The sequence below is a fragment of the Myxine glutinosa genome, chromosome 2 (assembly GCF_964187855.1).
Source record: "Myxine glutinosa chromosome 2, kmMyxGlut1.1, whole genome shotgun sequence".
Lineage (NCBI taxonomy): Eukaryota > Metazoa > Chordata > Myxini > Myxiniformes > Myxinidae > Myxine > Myxine glutinosa.
The window spans coordinates 229,663,369-229,682,237 of record NC_136262.1 but is presented as its reverse complement, the minus strand read 5'-3'; the positions used below and the strand labels follow the sequence as shown (position 1 = coordinate 229,682,237).

At 46.4% G+C, this 18,869-nt stretch overlaps 1 protein-coding gene across 1 annotated transcript in view; it reads left to right on the top strand.

The window, feature by feature from the left end:
• LOC137422153 (protein unc-13 homolog B) overlaps window positions 1-18,869 on the top strand; it is a 745,568-nt gene that overhangs the window by 623,994 nt on the left and 102,705 nt on the right. The window contains exon 26 of the mRNA XM_068108912.2: window positions 6,210-6,287. Coding sequence (XP_067965013.2) covers window positions 6,210-6,287 — 78 coding nt within the window. The remainder of the gene's footprint in view (window positions 1-6,209; window positions 6,288-18,869) is intronic.

Below are 18,869 nucleotides of genomic sequence, written 5' to 3'. Positions count from 1 at the left end.
CAAATCAACACTGGAATGGCTTCAGAACAAGAATGTAAGTCAGTGAACCAGCCAAAGCCCAGACTTTTGAATCCCACTGAGAATCTGTGGAAAGACTTGAAGATTGCTGTTCACCGACGCTCCCCATCCAACTTGATGGAGCTTGAGCAAATCCCAAAAGAAAAATGGGAGAAATTCCCCAAATTCAGATGTGAAAAGATGATACAAACATACCCAAAAAACTAGACTCGAAGCTGTAATTGCTTCCAAAGGTGCTTCTACGAATTATTGACTCAAGGGGTTGAAATTAGGTATTTAGATGAAAATTAAATATTTCTGTATTCCAACACGCAGGTTTAGCATAATTTCCGTACAAGTTATCGAAGGAATCCACCATTGCACACTAGTATCAGAGAGTGGCACAAGAGGTTTAAGGAGACTGGAAGTTGTCAGAAACAGAAAAGTACCGGTTGACCAAGCACAAATTCAGCAGACGTTGAACGAGTGCGTGAATCATTTCAACAAAGTCCCAGAAAATCAATCCGACAAACGTCCAGAGAACTGGGACTACCAACCACCCCTGTACACAGGATTTTGCATAAAACACTGAAGCTTTATCTCTGTAACATGCAGATTCTGCAGGAACTCAAACCAAATGACAGACCCAAACACAATGCATTGGACTTGAAAATGTTCAGTCGCATACAGGATGATGAAGATTACCTGAAAAAGGTCATGTTCACAGACGAAGCTTGCTTTCATGTATCAGGAATATCTTTTCATATAACTGCCACAATGTGAGGTTATGGGTCTCTGAAAACCCCACGTGCTTATTGAACACATACCTGACAAAGGTCAATGTGTGGCGTGGCCTTCCTCCTGACCGCTTGGTGGGTCCGTTTGTCTTTGCAGAGGCTACAATGACATCAAAAATTTACATAAATATGTTGGAAGGATTTCCTTTCCCACAGATTGAAGACCTGCAACCCGATATCGTTTTTCAACAGCATGCCGCTGCCCCTCATTGGACCTTAGTCGTTCGAGCCATCCTGAATGAAAATTTTCCAGGTCACTGGATTGGCCGAGATGGTCCAACCGCCTGGCACCCACGATCACCAGACATAACCCCCCTTCATTTTTTTCTATAGTGGTTTATTAAAGATGTTGTCTGCAACACCAAGGTAGCAAACCTGCAGGATCTTTGTTCTTGGATCAAAGCTGCAAGCAAACATGCAAACTGAGCAGAGACGCAAACATGCTGAGCCGAACATGTCAATAACTCGTGTACCGCCTTGATATCCCGTGTGCCACAAACGGAGCTCACATTGAAGTGCATTGATGGTGTACACAAAACTTTGAGTTTCTGTATCATATAAATCAAAGGGTATCGTTGTATCATTTGTGGTTCTAAATATATTGTTACGGCCCGCGGATTAGATGTTATTTACCGAGCGGAGGTACCGCGGCCGAACAGTTGTTCCCCGACTAAACCCGATTCACCCAAACGTTGGCCGTATCGCGCCACAGATATTCAATGTGGAAAAGACTAAGACGACGAATGCAAAGAGGAAGAAGAAGAAGACGTACAGAAGAGTAACGGGGTTTATTATTTACACACACATAAGCAAAAAGAGCAGTCACAGGTATTTACAGCGGACATGAAAAAGCAGGTAACACAGTGCAAATTACTAGCTTATACTGACTTAATTACCTACCCAGGACAGCACGAACAGAACAAACTCACGTACGCAAATGGATGTAAGGGCAGGAATCGTTTGGAGGGATGAGCAGGTGGGATCACAGGGCACAGCGAGCAGGTCCACTCCGGGCGGGAAGCGAGGAGCCGGCAGCTCCTTGTATTCGGCTTTACAGCGCACGCCGGCAGCTCCTTGTATTCGGCTTTACAGCGCACGCCGGCAGCTCCTTGTATTCGGCTTTACAGCGCATGTCGGCAGGGTCACTCGCTGGTTGAAAACGGGGCTGGTTGAAGCGGCTCTTTGTCAAAGGCTTTTCGTATCTCTCACGCAACTCCGGTGCAACTCTGAACTCTCTCCCGGTGGACTGCCAACCCTCTTACGCACCTGGACTCATCTGCCATATCTCTCATGTAGCTTGTCCCAGCGATCGTCGCACCCTTCTGTCCTACCTTCAGCACGGGTGTGACACGCCCCCCTCGGTTTTGGTACCGCCCTCCCCCCCCCCCCCCCCCCCCCGTGCTCTGTTTCGTGACCTTGTATGGTAATCCCACGGGCTTGTCTCCTTATTTGGGCATGGCGCCGACGGCACGCCCCTCGTGGCGAGCCACAGGCTTGTTTCCTTATTTGGGCATGGGGCTGAACAGCCCCGCCCTTCGTGGCGCGCCCTGGGCTTGCCTCTCCCTGGCGACCCCGCCCCTCCTGTTCAAACAGAGCACGGAGCACATATTCACTATCGCAGCGAAATGAGAGGGCGTGCATCCCACGCTTGTGAACTGCTTTACCCACAGATGGAGAGTTTGGCTGGGAAATGGAATGATTGAAGGGGAGCTATTCTTAATTGATTCGGTGCAATGGAGTGTCATTCTAATGGAAGACAAGGCCTTACTCTAAAACACATAATAAGATATAAGCTACTGAACAAGGGTTTTATCGTGTCCTTCAATGTGGTGTTTCATGGAATAACTACCGGGACGCCCTTTTTACCTTTACACAACTCTGGAGGCAGGAGGGGCCATATTCAACCAATGTTACACAACAATTTACCACTACAATACACACAATCAAAAAAATGCAATCCTCATATCCGCAACAATATCAACAACCAAAGTTGTCTGGGTTTTTTTTGAACACCCTCTACATGTTCAGATCATCAATACCTTTTCAAGCGGGGAGGGGTGACACCGGCCAATGAAGTGACACATGTGGCCAGATGCAGGAAACCATGTTATTTACTGTATTTAATTGCTCTTCCATGAGCCTTAATTAGTGTCGAGAAAAAAGTAGCAGTCATAGAGTGGAAGTCCTCGTCATCAAGCCAAAATTATTGATATTGGCTAAGGTAACCCCAAGTAAGTCAACTTTCAACCTGCAAATTATATTTACATTTTAGTTATTTGTCTTTCTATTTGTTTATATGAGTATATGTCATTATATAACGTTGTCCATTTCCCAGAATGTTGTTTCAATGAGCATAGACAGCCAGAAATATAGTAGAGGTTGGAGAATATGCCTCCAGCAGGAAAGGTGGGTCAAAGGAAGAGGGTGGGATTAGTATGGGGAGAAAAGATCGCTGGTCGAGATGGGAGACTACATGATATGGTGGTGTGCCAAAACCTGAAGCCCTGGATGGAAGAGTTTGATCACATCGCCGCTAGAATGTGAATCAAGAAACAGGAGGAAAGAGGAACAACATAGTGAAGGTGGAAAGTAAGTAAGCCTGGATTTTTTTTTAGTTTAACCATGAAGGAGCTAAAAAAGAGGAGTTGGAGGGCTGACAGAGCAGAGGATACAAGACCAGAGGAGATGTGGTAATAAACAGAGGACGCCAATCTGTCCGCAATATTAGAGCAACGGGTCTTGTGCTTCTGCCCAATTGTGGGAGATGCCAATAATGAGGGAATGTATCGAGGAGAGGAGGCCTTTGACAGTGAAGCAACATGTATCCTTTCAGAAAGTAATCCAGCGAGGTAGGGAATAATTCCTGTCTACCATTAAGCAGAATCATTGACAAGCACAGCTGCTTGGAGCCAGACTGTCAAAATCACAAGTTATTTTTCAGTGACTGACATTACCTCTGCAATGAGACTAATGGCGTTCATCTATTTCCATGACAGCAGGCGTGGTGATCTGGTGACTTTCATCATTTGAGTGAATGCTGCTTCCACTTATTGTGATGAAACTGCATTGAGGTTGCACTACAGGCCTATTGGGAAAGATGGATGTTCACACCTGTTTTTCTTTTTCTCTGCTTGCCATGCATTTACGTGCATTGTCTGATTTTCTTCATTGGTCATTTCCTGTTTTATGCTTCATGACCTGTTTTATGCAAATTAATTTTTCATGACCATTTCCTGTCATGCAATGTTCAGACAATGAATTATGCACCCCACAGTCATCTTGTAATATATTTCATGGCACATACTACATGGACAGAATCACCTCTTTTTTCATCCTTTCTTCATACCTTCTAGTCACTTGTATAGTTTTGCTATGTCTCAACATTATTCAATCAACCCTCTTTTCAGGTTTCCTACACCACATTTTGCGATTAGAATTCTTATGATATCTTCATCTAAGAGAGAGAAAAATATTCCAAATCTGAGCATAAAAGACAGTTTTCTCGTGCAATTTGAAAAATTCAAACGTACCTACCATAGGGTAGAGTAGAACAGGTGTGTGCTTGTTGTAACACCAAAGGTAACACCGTTGATAACAAAAAAAGTTTAATCATTGTCAAAACCTGTTCAATCTGCCTACTTAATTTATTGTTCGAAAGAAATCTCTCTCACACTTCATGTGAAGTACGCTTACTTACGAAGTAAGTATAGTACGCTTACATTATAGCAAGCATGTTGACTAAACGAGCAGGTAAAACGTCATGTGGGTAGAGTAGTCTCGCAGCGATGTTTTGAGACTGTTGATCTCGTAATTGTGGCTTCGAATCCAGGTGGGAGCAACAGAATATGTGTTTGTATCATAGGATCAGAAAATGTAATTGTTAGATAGATAGATAGATGGAACTTTATTAATCACAACACTGAAACTTAGCCTGAGACATATCATACAGTACTACTGAAACTGTAGTATCACAGTAGTATCACAGTAGTATCACAAACTGTAGTATCACAACACTGAAACAGTACTACTGAAACTTAGCCTGAGACATACAGTACTACTCCATATGGAGGAATGGAATGGGAAAAAATGGCCACCCCATCAAATGTGTACAAAACGAGATGCTTAAAAAACTAAGATAGAGTGACGTCATAAGCCTCTAAAAGGTATACCTATTATTCTCCAAGGTTTTGATAACGAACAAAAATGAAAGACTCCAAAATACATTGCTGAAGTACCAGATTAAGAGATTGCAAAATCGCCGAATTGTTTGTCCACCGAATTTGTTGATAAATATCATCCAGCCTAGCACAATAATGGCTGACGCAATTACAATGATTCCAATGGAAGGAAGCAACGTTCCCAACTGGGTAATCTACCAGTACCATAACAAAAAAGATGTTTTGATCAGATTATTAAAATAATCCAACCACAACTGAGCACCAAATCGATTACGTCACGTTGGCATGACAGAGCCTGGTTCTACAATCTCTTAGAATATGGCCGCCGTAGCTTTGTGGAGATGGTACACTGGTACAGTGTTTTGTTCCACATTGTAATCACAAATTGGAGAGTCACACTGGCAGCTTTTATTATTTTCCTAAGAAACCAAGTGTTAAGCAATGATTGGATTGAACGAATAAAGGTGATTTATCTATTTTATTCTTCGTCTTCCTGCTCTTCCCTTTATAAGAGGTGAGGTTCAATGGTTCCAAGCTCTTGCTCTCAATTGCCCATGATACTCCTCCACTCCCACCCCCACCCCCCCCCCCCCTCAGCCAACTCTCTCCACTCTCCAACCACCCCACCTTGTTGATATCCCTCTTCACACAATCTTCCAATCTCAACCACAGTCTACCTTTTTTCCTCATACCTTGTTCCCTCAACCTATCCGCTCTCTTTACCATTCTCTCTTCCCCCATCCACACCAAGTGTCCAGCCCATCTCAGCCGGAATTTCACCAATCACCCCGTCAAACTCATCTGCACTCTAATCTCCTCCCTCAGTTCATCCATCCTCCTTCTATCCACCCTCTTCATTCCTGCAATCCTCCTAACCCAGTTATTATCACAAATCTTAAATGAGATTGGACATCTAATTATTCCAATTTCATAGTATTTCCTTGTTACCCTTTACTTGTGTGAGCAGAGGTACACTCTTCCAGAGATTAAATTTAAAAAAATACACACACACTTGCATAAAATAATTCCCCATTGTTGAATAATGGAAATCATCAACAAAGGAGTTCAAGATGTTTCATAAACCTGTAACTTGTAAATAACTTTATCCATAGCTTCCTATTTACATTCGGCCTTCAAAAAGTTGCACTAACAAAATAGTCATGATAATCCAACACAACATAACTTTTTGTATACGTTTTACCTGACCTTGCTCACACACATTTTCACTTCCTTTTAGGCCTGCTTTCTGATGAACAACATTCAGCAGCTGAGAGTTCAACTTGAGAAGATTTTCCAAGCAATGGGGGGGAAAGAGGTATGCATTGTTTATATAATATCAATTCCTTTATAGTTATTTTATTTATCTGGTCAATGGTATGCAATTTTCTTTTTAATCCCCAACCACCAAGTAGATGACATATTTTTAGCCCCCAACTAGCTGGGGGCTTTTATTTTCGGTTATTACTCCCGCCAGGGAGCAATGCATTTGATCGTGTCCGTCTGTGTGTGTTTGCATATGCGTGTTCGTATATTCGTATGTTTGTGAACAAGATATCTGGAAAAGTTCTGAAAGGATTTGGATGAAAGTTGGTGGGATGATTGCCCTTGGGATAAGGAAGAATTGATTCGTTTTTGGTGAAGCTCAAGATATTAATCCGAATCCAGGAATTTTTTGAAGGATTTTTTTACCATTGGAAGATAGGGCTCAGCAGCGGCCACCCACGGCGGGAGTATGCGCTCTGCTGAGTGGCGTTCTAGTTTCTTTATTTAAATCTTCATTTCATTATTTGGCTAGGGCTACATTCCTGAACGGGCTACCACTCCAATTCAGGATACTTAACTGCGCAGGAATTTGGAATTTGTTCATGGTGTCAGCAATATATCACCTGCTCTTCTTGAAGGACTCCATGGGATCGTTAACATCCACCGGCTAATGCTGGCAGATGGGACACATGCACAGTTGCACACATATCGCCTGTGAAACACCAGGATGATAGTTAATAGCTGGGCCGATATTCAAACCCAGGCTAGATATCTCAGAGGCGAGTATGCACACGTCAACTTCACCAGGCCATCCTGCCAGCCCATTCAAGTCCAGCATGACAAGTTTCATGACAGGCAGCATTTCATTTTCTGAAACATCACGTTTTTAGCCGCATCGCAGACGCTGCTCATAGAGTGCCCTCTGCAGTTGTTCTTCTTCTTGTTGTTGTTGTTCTTGCAGAGAAGACAAAACCTCAAAGCTCCACCCATTCTGGGAACCATAGCTCCACCCATTGTGGGAGAGGCTTCATATAAACAAATATCCACCATTTTATTAACTCGCATAGCTTTGAGGCCTGTTTTGTAGGCCCATGGTGTCTTGCTCTCTCACACAGTTTTCTTTCAAATCAAATTCGATATATCATTTCATTTTTCACAGTCGCTAACATAGTTTTAGACTCGGTTGAAAAAAAACGTGAAGAAAATCCGATGAAAGTTGCCCTTTATAGAACGAAATGAATTCTCAAAGGCCTGTAACTTCAAGTCCATTGAGATATATATTTTTTAAATCGCGGCATGGTCAGTCATACACCGCCCGAAATAACAGACGGGAAAATGCCGAGATATATTAAAAATTCGTCCATTTGATGACAATCGTCACGATGAAATATTTCATTTATACGTCGTCACAATAATGTGGAGAGAGGAGCATAGCTTCGGTCACGTGTCGCTACACACGAGAAATTGCCGAGATATATTTTTTTTAAATCACGGCCTGGTCAGTCATACACCGCCTGAAATAACAGACGGGAAAATGCCGAGCTTATTAAAAATTCGTCCATTTGATGACAATCGTCACGATGAAATATTTAATTTATACGTCATCACAATAATGTGGAGAGAGGAGCATAGCTTCGTTCACGTGTCGCCACACAGGGGAAATTGCCGAGATATATATATTTTTAATCGCGGCATGGTCAGTCATACACCGCCTTAAATAACAGACGGGAAAATGCCGAGATATATTAAAAATTCGTCGCCACACACGGGAAATTGCCGAGATATATTTTCACTTTGCACAAAAATAACATCAAGTAATCGAATCAATAGGAATGTCCTGTGCCTATAACATCGACGTTATAGGCACAGCTGCATCTAGGCATTGTGTAACATCGACGCGGCTTTTGTTTTAATTAAAACTTTTTGTACTTGTTGTAATTATATCAGCAAACTAGGGATTTAATTCAACCAATTATCTCTGCCCTCTTAGGTGGACAAAGGTTGTTTTCACCTCTGTCTGTTTGTCTGTTTATCTGTGCATGGGATATCTCAAAAGGTATGGACGGATTTGGATGAAACTTGGTGGACAGGTGGATGTGTGACAAAAACGAATTGATTAGATTTTGGTGAAGATCCAGAACCAGATAGGAGAATTTTAAAATTTTTCATTGGTAATTAGTCAACATTGATAGGTGGAGCCAAAATCTATAAATAGCACGATATTTCATAATGTTTTGGACAGGTTATGACAAAACTTAGTGGATAAGTTGGGTAGGTGACAAAAAGAAGCCGATTCAATTTTAGAGGTCCAGATGCATAGATCCGGCCTTTCAGTGGGATACAAAATGTAAACTGTTCAGCCGAGCAGAGGTACAGTCGTGGCCAAAAATATTTTCACCTTTGCACTTTTTTCAAATAATGCACCGTTTCTTCCAGAAAATTGTTGAAATTAAAATATATTTTGGTATCCACATATGTATTTCTTTTGTTTGCAGTGGGACAAGACAAAAAATGCTGAAAAGATTATTAAATCTTAGCTTATTCCACACAGAAATCCTAAAATGGCCCGGACAATATTATTGGCACCTTTTAGAAGTTGTTAAAAATAATTAAATTTCAAGCAGGTGATTCTCCTTTACTTTGGAATTGAACTCACCTGTGGTGAGTTACAGATTCCTGTAATATTAAAATCACTCATTCAACCAGTTTGAATGGAGAAAAGGATGTGTGTCATTCTGCTGCTGTTGTGTGTCACTGTGTGCGTCTCACTGTGTGTGTCACTGTGTGTCACTCTCACTGTGTGTGTGTACGTCTCCTGGGTGTCTCAATGAGCATGGAGAAAAGAAAGAAAACCAGTAAATTGTCTGAAGAGGTCAGACACAAGATTGTAGCCAAGCATGGACAATCTCAAGGCGACAAGTCCATCTCCAGAGACCTTGATGTTCCTGTGTCCACCATACGCAATGTTATCAGTAAGTTTAAGGCCCATGGCACTGTAGCCAACCTCCTTGGATGTGGCCGCAAGAAAAAACTTGATCGAAGATTGCAGCGAAGGATTGTTCGAATGGTGTAGAAAGCACCTCGATCAACTGTTAAACAAATTCAAGCTGACCTTGAGAGTTGAGACACAAGGTACGACAGTTTCAACTCGCACCACCCATCGCCAACTCAATGAAAGTGGGTTCTATGGTAGGAGACCCAGGAGGACCCCACTGCAGAGAAAGCCCGACTGGAGTTTGCCAAAACACACCTGAACAAGCCAAATTCCTTCTGGGAGAATGTCCTGTGGACAGATGAGATCAGATTAGAGCTTTTTAGTAAAGCACATCATCTCAATGTTTACAGAAAACAAGATGAAGCCTTCAAAGAAAAGAACACCTTCCCTACAGTCAAACCTGGAGGAGGTTCCATGATGTTTTGGGGTTGCTGTGCTGCCTCTGGCACTGGGTGCCTTCAATGTGTGCATGACATCATGAAATAAGAAGATTACCAAGGCATTTTGGAGCGCAATGTTCAACCCAGTGTCAGAAAGCCGGGTCTCCATTGAAGGTCATGGGTCTTGCAGCAGGACAATGACCCCAAACACACTTCATAAAGCACCCAGGAATGGTTCAAGTCAAAACGCTGGATGGTGTTGAAGTGGCCAGCAATGAGTCCAGATATAAATCCCATTGAACACCTGTGAGAAGATCTGAAAACAGCAGTTGGGAGAAGGAACCCATCATATCTGGGAGAACTGGAGCAGTTTGCACAAGAAGAGTGGGCCAAACTACCAGTAGAAAGGTGTAGGAAGCTCATTCATGGCTATAGGAAGTGCTTGACTGCAGTTATTTTGTCCAAAGGCTGTGCTTCCAGATATTAAGTCTCGGGTGTCAATAATTTTGTCAATGCCATTTCTCTTTATTTTCTGATTTAAAAGGATATGTTAAGTTCTGATTAAAAACAAAGGTGCTTTAATATTAATAGTGAAATAAAGAATTGTGATGGCCAAATACTTTTGTCAATTTCAACTTATTTTTCAAGAAAATTGTGAGTTATTTGAAAAAAGTGCAAGGGTGCCAATATTATTGGCCAGGACTGTACGTGCCCTACCGAGTGCCTTTGAGTTACCCTGCGCTCGCGAAGCGAAAAGCGGGGTTAACCATTGAGGTACGTACGTACGTACGTGTGCCGTACATGTCTGCATTTACAAAAATCATTTTCTCGGCAACCGTTGGTCCGATTGACATGAAATTTTCACCATGAGGAGTGCCTCCTGTAGAATATTTTAATGATTATTATGACGTCATAGGTCACGTGGTGCAGGCGCCATCTTGGAAAAACATTGCACCTCTATATTTCCCAAACCGCTCAATGGAGAAAAATGAAACATGGCTCATTGTCAAGTACTCCCCTTGGGGAATAAGATTTGTTAATGATGATGTCATCTGTGTCTTCGTTATGACGTCATAATTTGACAAGTACAACATGTATCGATCATTGTGAATTTTTTTTTCTCAGCAACTTTTGGTCTGATGGACACGAATTTTTCACCATAGGAGCGCCTCCTCATGTAGAATATTTTAATGATAATCATGACGTCATAGGTCATGTGGTACAGCCGCCATCTTGGAAAAACCTAAAAATGTTGCACCTCTATATCTCCAAAACTACTGCATGGAAAAAATTTAAACATGGCTCATTGTAAAGAATTCCATATGGGAAATAGGTGTTGCTAACGATGACGTCATTGGTGCCATAATTATGACGTCATAATTCGACAGGGACAATGCTCAATCTGATCAGTTTGAAATGTATTGGGCGTGATCTATGCAACACTTATATTAGAGAATATAAAGTTATGATGTCATCGCTCACGTGGTCTGGCAGCCATATTGGATCAAAGAAAAAAATGTTCGAAAACAGAAGAGTTGGCTCACAACAAGTTGACTGCGCAGGGTAAGTATTCTATGAATACCATCTAGTTTTGTATGTAATATGTAAATGACTCCTTCAAGTGAGGCAGTTTATAGCGTGCAATATATAGTACAATTAAAACACATCACAAAAATATGCAAATCACCAAAAATCTAAGTGAGAGAAAAAAAAACGTGAATAACTTACTAATTTTCTTTTCTCTGTTAAAGCTTATTATTAGTTAAGATCGATTTGCACGAACTTCTGGAGTGCAATTGTTTTTATATGATTTCGTGCCTCAGGCTAACATGGTCATAGATTAAATGTACTCATATGCGCTTCTGTCAACAAAAGCATCTGTGAGCCTTGGCAGAAGTGTTTGAAAGATTGCTTTGCACTTCTGCTGCTGAAATTTATTCCACCGAGTTGTCAAGAAATGTCGTGAAAAAAGAATGTTTGGCTCAGATATATAATCCCTGCCTCCTCATTCGAAATACCATCGAGATTGGAGCATAATCCTTGGGAATTGCTTTAGTTGATGTTCAAGTCTTGTTTGCACAAATCTCATTTGGCTTCCTACAAAATATATTGGGCCAGTTCTTAATTCATTAATCTTTGTAAGGAGACCAGTCCTGGGTAAAATTGGTTGCGAAACATATTGTTACGGATCGCGGATTAGATGTTATTTACCGAGCGGTGGTATTGCCGCGACCTAACAGTTCCCCCGATTCTTCCCCAACTCACCCGATTCCACCCGAACGTTGGCCAAATCGCGCTACGCTAAATCAATGATTGGAAAGGACACAACGACTGGGATAAATGAAACGACGCCAGGGGTACAATTCTCAAGACCTCCGGAGGAGGGTATAATTAGTGGTGGAGAAAAGGGGTAGATTACAAGGTAGAGTGAGGTAAAAGACACAGAAGAGATAGGCACTTAGATACGATCTTATTTTATCCCAGACAGACCACAGACAAACGGGACAAGGCTGACTTACACAGGGATTGATGGCAGGAAGGGACAGGTAGTTCGATGGCACAAGGTGCACCTTGGCTCGGGGACAGGATCAAGCACGGTCCAACAGATGCAGGGAGGCCTCACAGCGCTCGGAAGGGACGTCTCTCTTGCTTCAAGCTCAGCGCGCATCTGACGTCACCTCCCTCTTCCTGTGCATGCTCAGCGGGGAGTGACACGCCCTCGGCTGGTTGGCTCCGCCCCAGATGGGACCGGTCCGCCGCTCCCATTGGGTGCGGGGGTTACCGGGCTCCGCCCTTGACGAGGAGCTGACAGGGAGCCCCTATTTGGTAACCCCGTCGAGCACATGTTCGATGGCGGCTCGTTGGAAAGGCCTGGTGCCCTCCCAACACCCCCTACCAACCAAGCCGGAGTGAGGACGCGCACTCCCCGCGCCCGCCGCCGCTGCTGTTGTTGTTGTTGTTGTTGCTGAACCGTGAGGAAGAGCTGCGGGGAGGTATTGGGAGGTCCTAAACTTCCTAACGGTGCCATACAATCACATTCTGGTGCAACAAAGAGTCAGAATTAATGGAAACGAGTCCTTAACTGACATAGACTAAGAATAACTAGCAAGATGTCCTATAGTTGTCTTACATGAGATGCGGTGAACCTGGGCACGACATTTAATGGGGGAAATAGGGGGAGGTCGGGTCTACAGAGTGTTGTTTACAGAAAATGGGACTAGGGAATGGGGGATTGGGGATAGTTGGGAAGTATTGAGGAAATAGGGGAATATTTACAAGCGGATATGGATGGATGCAAATCCCATATCCCCAACATTGCACCCTTCTCTACCTCGGGGCGTCCCGACCCGATAAAGTTTTACCTACTTTAGTGTGGCACTCAGATGTAGTTCCCTCTACTATTAACTCAACCCTGAGTGCGACAGTTTTACAGATGTTCACAAATGAGTAAATATGTCCCCCTGTGACATTGCACCCTTCTCCTAACAGAAACACACCCACAGGATAACCGAATCGCGGAAAGCATCCTCAAACTAAACATACAGCCGGTAGGGAGCATTATTTATACAACACTGATATTTACACTACGATCCAGGACCTGTTCTTTGAGGAACACATGCAGATGTTATGCATAGAGAGAGAGAGCACGCATGCCAGCATCGATACACCAACCCACGAGTGCCCTGTGGCCCTACGGCCTTTAATAATGTGCAGAGCACCCCATCCAAGCACCAAAAGCACCACCCCATTATGCACAGTCAGCACCATCCGGTGCACCAATAAAGTGTTCAATAATAAATGCACAATCAAGTGTCCATGGTCACCGGTGGTGTCGCAGCCGGCCGATGTTCTGCCGCTGGTCTTGCCTTCATGGAGTGCACTTGGCCTTCTGGCTTCTTTAGAAATAAAGAAAGGCGCCAACCGCGTCCATTTCTAAATTGTGGCCGTCAGGGGGGCCAACTAAAAGTGGTTCACCTGTATGGCATAGGTGCCACGTTGACCCAGAGGTCCATCCACGGGTGGTGCTTGACCGCAAAAGAACTGCGGTCCATTGTGGGCGGCCACAAAAATTGCGGTCCATATGGTGTATCGATCCAGGCAGCAAGCAGCGGAAGTACAGGCCCACAACTGCGGAGCCAGCACCTCTCTCTCCTCTCTCTCTCTGCCCCAAAGCCAGATCCTCGGAGGTGGGAGACAAAAGAAGACAAGTGAGTAAGGTGGTAAGGGCGCAAAAGTGCACGCAATTCAAGGTAATGCACACTGGGGGCACATGGGAACCAGGTGAGACAGGTACGTTCCTACCGTACGCCCCCCCCCCCCACCAGGTAACCTACATTGCCCCTCCCTTACCCCTTACTGTATCCACAAAACACAACACTACCCATAAACATCTACTTTACACATCAACAAACGTCCCTACTGTCTTCCCCGTTCCTCCCATAAACCAAATTCGTCTTCTCTCCCTCTTAACCAATCAAATTTGCCATTTCCAACTCTCATCAAAATTTGCCATCTCCAACTCAACATCAAAATTTGCCATCACCAATTCATCATCAGTCCCTCCTAAGGAGGGAGAGATGGAATCACCCCAATGTCTCATCCACGTCGTGATGCGTCTCACAAATCCACACAGCAATTCTCCTTTCCTGCAACACAGAACAAAGGAACACAGGTGTGGAGTCATCATCACCACCTCAGGTAAGTGGCTGCGTATGGTGCGACAGGTTCATCAATCCTAACTATTTCCTAAATGACTTTAACAACTTTACATTACCCGGGGTCTTTCCCTGCCAATCCATTGGCCAACTTACACTATGGGTTCTAAAAACCAATTCCCATTGACCAAACTGTGGTGCTTCTCAAGTTGGGGTCTCACTCCCCCGATTCATCACTCGGTGCCCCCGCACAATTTCGGTGGCTGGGTCGTGTGACGCTCCCAGTTGGTCCGCCCACCTGCACACCACCACTGTTGTTGCCTACCGAGCTCACCTGCTCCTCACCCTAACCTAACTAACTGGGGAAGGCCCTCTCGCACTCTCACCCCCTCAGTGCCCTCTCTGGCACGGGCTGCCCGATCCACACCCGGGATCCTCAGGCACCCACTGACACTAATGGCTCCCAGAGCCCACCTGCGGCCTCACCTGGCCGACATCTAACAGTGGCGGAGTGCCCAACCATTCACACTCATACTAACAGGCCACACGACCAGCCAATTTCACCACACCAATGCACCCATCCACAATACCTTTCTGCAACCGCACCACAAATGCCAATATCCAACCACAATTTACCTATACCTTCTAACTATTCTTTAAACTATCCTCCCTGGGTACTCGTGAAAAGGGTCCACTCTCCCCCCATCCACACCTTCGCACCATGCACACCACTCCGTACCACTTACTCCAACTCTCTCCACACCACTCATTCCAATACTCCATGTATTCCACACACCTGTACTTGCACACCTGTGCTCTCATACTTGGTGCCGCCTGCACCCTTCTCTCCCCCAAGCGCATTCGCGCTGATCCACAACACTCCCTACTCATACACTGCTCCACACACCTGTCCAGTTCTCACACAGCATCATCTCATCTAACTACTCCCCTCTGAAACTTGCGCTTCCCAGTCGTCCCTTTAAACTATTGCGCTCCCTCGTCATTATCAAACACTAAGCTACTACGTCCCCACTACAGGTATCAGTCACTATCTAAACCTTAACGTTACCTAATGTCATCTTCGCTAGATCCCTACACACAATATCCTAACCCACCCGGGCTAGTTTTTCATGCCATCAACCCCATAAGCTAGTGCTCCTTTGCCCCCCCTCATGGGAAGGGTGGCAGGGATGCCACCCTTACCCACCGGGCCCATCGCTCATCAATCCCCCAGTCCTCTGGCACTAATAAGCCCCCCTTATTCAGAGGTACTGGGTCCCGCCTCGGCATCTAAAGCCGAGGCAATCCACGGGGGCGCCTGCTCGCCGGTGTAAGGCCTTATCCGGTCGGCGTGGACGATCCGAGGGAGGGCTCGTGGCCCCATTTTGATTTTTACTACCACGTCACAGACTTGCGACAGGACGACCCCCGGGCCTTGCCAGGGAGAGGTGAGTTTCGGGCACCTACCCTTCCTCCTCCGGGGATTGAAGAACCAAATCTTCATCCCCGGAGTGTACTGACTCCCCTGGCTCCGGTGGTCGTACCTGCGCTTCATCTTTTCCCCCGCCAGATGGAGTTGGCGGCGGGCGAAGGCATGGACTAGCTCCATGCCTTCCTCTAGGTGACGTGCGTACCCCTCCCTCGGTGGGTTAACCACTGTGTCTGGCACGGGACCGCATAGCAAGTCGGCGGGAGCCCGTAACTCCCGCCCATACATAAGCAACGCTGGACTGCATGCGGTGGCCCCGTGCTGGCTGGTTCGGTAGGCCATGAGCAAATAAGGGAGATGTTCGTCCCAGTCATCCTGACGGGTGGCGGTGAACAGTGCCAGTTGTTGGATTAAAGTTCGGTTGAATCTTTCCACCATCCCGTCAGATTGAGGTCTTAAAGGCGTTGTTCTTGTTTTCCGAATTGACAGGAGACTGCACACATCTTTTAGCAATTTGCTCTCAAAATTTCGTCCCTGGTCGGTGTGCAACTCCTGTGGAATCCCATGCCGGCACACAAATCCTTCCACGAAGGCCTGCGCTACCACCCCTGCTTCTTGGTTGGGGAGGGCGTAGGCCTCCGGCCACTTGGTGAAGTAGTCCATCACAACGAGGATGTACTTATTACCTAGGCGGGTGCGGGGTAGTGGGCCTAGGATATCCATGGCCACCCGCTCTAGGGGGGCCCCCACCTGGTGTAATTGAAGGGGGGCCCTCATCCTCCGTGCTGGTCCCTTTTTGGCAGTACAGGCGTCGCATCTCCGACACCAGTCCTGTATGTCGCGCCCCATATTCACCCAATAAAACCTCCGGCGTACCTGCGATGTCGTCTTTGTCCTGCCCAAATGGCCGCCGGGGCGGGTACCATGCACCTGTTGCAATATATCGGTCTTAAATTTATTTGGGACTACCACCAGCCAGGAAGTTTTATCAGAGGGAACCTCCACCCACTTGCGATACAAGATGTTATCCTTCAATTCCAGGGTTTTCCACTGAGCCCAATATGCCTTGGTCTGTGCCCCGAGGGGGGTGACCTCTTCCCCATTAGGTCTTTGCCCCAATCTCACCCATTCGTGCACCGGCCCCAGTACGGGGTCCTCCCGCTGGGCCGCGCTCCAAGCCAAAGTTCCGAATTCCTCATCTGCGGTTAGTGGCAAAATTGGCCCTCTCACCGGGGTTGCCCGGACGACGAGAATCGGGGCGGAATCGCCCAATTGCTCCCTCTCCTCGTGTCTCGCACAAAATTTACAGTTTTCCCCCAGACAAGGACGCCGAGAGAGTGCATCCGCATTACCATGGGCCTTCCCGGCCCTATGGGCCACATCAAAATCGTACTGCTGCAACTTTTCCAACCACCTTGCAATTTGGCCCTCCGGTTCCTTGAACCGAAGGAGCCATTGCAAGGAGGAATGGTCAGTTCTAACCAAAAATTTCCACCCGTACCTGGTTCATGGCAGCCAGCATAGCCAATAACTCTTTGCGAGTGACACAATAATTTCGCTCGGGCCTACTTAAGGCCCGACTATAGTAACCAATCACTCTCTCCACGCCCTCCTGTGTCTGAGACAAAACTGCGCCCAATCCTTCCTGGCTCGCATCCGTGTCCAGGGTAAATGCCCCGTTGCTAGTGGGGTAAGCTAGAAGGGGTGCGGATGTTAGACACCCCTTCAATTTTTGGAAGGCCTCGTGGCACTCCCGTGTCCAATTAAATCGCGTCCCCTTCTCCGTAATCCGGTGGAGAGGACGGGCCAACTCCGCAAATTTCGCCACAAAGCGCCGGTAGTAGGAGCAGAGTCCCAAAAATCCCCGCACCTCCTTGATGGTACGTGGTGCGGGCCACTCCTCTACCGCTTTAATTTTGTCTGGGTCCGTTTTTACCCCCTCGCGGCCGATCACGTGACCTAGATAGGCCACCTCTCTTGCAAACAAAGTGCACTTACTCGGGTTCAGCTTCAACCCTGCCTGTCTGAGGCACCCGAACACCTGGTCCAAATTAGCTACTGCCTGGGGGAACGTTTTGGCATGTACTAGGACGTCATCCAGGTACACCAGGCATGATTGCCATGGCATGCCGCCTAGTACATGTTCCATCAATCTTTCAAAGGTGGCGGGGGCGTTACACAAACCAAACGGCATCACAGTAAACTGATACAGTCCCTTACCTGTGGAAAATGCCGTTTTCTCCTTCCCTGCCCTATCCATCTCCACCTGCCAATACCCACTCTTGAGGTCCAAAGTTGAGAACCAATTTGAGCCCGCAACGGCATCGAGGGTGTCATCAATCCTTGGCAGGGGATATGAGTCCTTGAGTGTAACGTTGTTTAGCTGGCGATAGTCCACGCAGAACCGCGTGGTCCCATCCTTCTTTTTGACCAGCACAACAGGTGACATCCAAGGACTTCCCGACGGCTCGATCACGCCTGCGTCGAGCATTTTTTCAACCTGCTCGTCAGCTTCCGCCCTCTTGCTCCAAGGGAGCCGTCGGGCGGCCTGACGAATAGGCCGGGCCTCACCGGTGTGGATCTGATGTTTCACCAGGCCCGTACGTCCAATATCCTCGGTGGACAGGGAGAAGAGGTCCAAATGGGACCCAACCACTTTGTGTAAGGCCTCCATCTGGGTACCTCCCAACTCTACGCTACTACGATTTACCATCTCGCAAATGGGATCGGGCCAATTCCTACTTCTTATTGAAGGCTCCCCCCGGGGCCGGCTCGGCTGGACGTTCTCGCCCCTCACTGTCGCGACTTCCTCAACTGGGGTGCAGCCAGCTACCCTCGTGCCCCTTACTATAGTGCGTGGTTCTGTACTTATATTTATTACTCGGACGGCCACTACCGGTCCGTCCGTTTTTACAAGGGTGCGGCCCACGATTAAACCCGGTATGGACTGCGCTGCCACCGGTTCGACCAGGCCGCAGGACTCCTGCCATGTTGGGCGAGCTGCCCACCGGGCCGGCACTATCGCCTCGGCCCTTGGGGGAATGGTCACGGCCTCGGAAGCCTCCAGCTCCGCTCTCTCGGCCGTGCTCACTCCCCCTAACGGCAGCTCTTCTACTCCCACCTGCAGGATCCCCCGGCACAAGTCGATTTTACAACCGCTGGCAGTCAACAAATC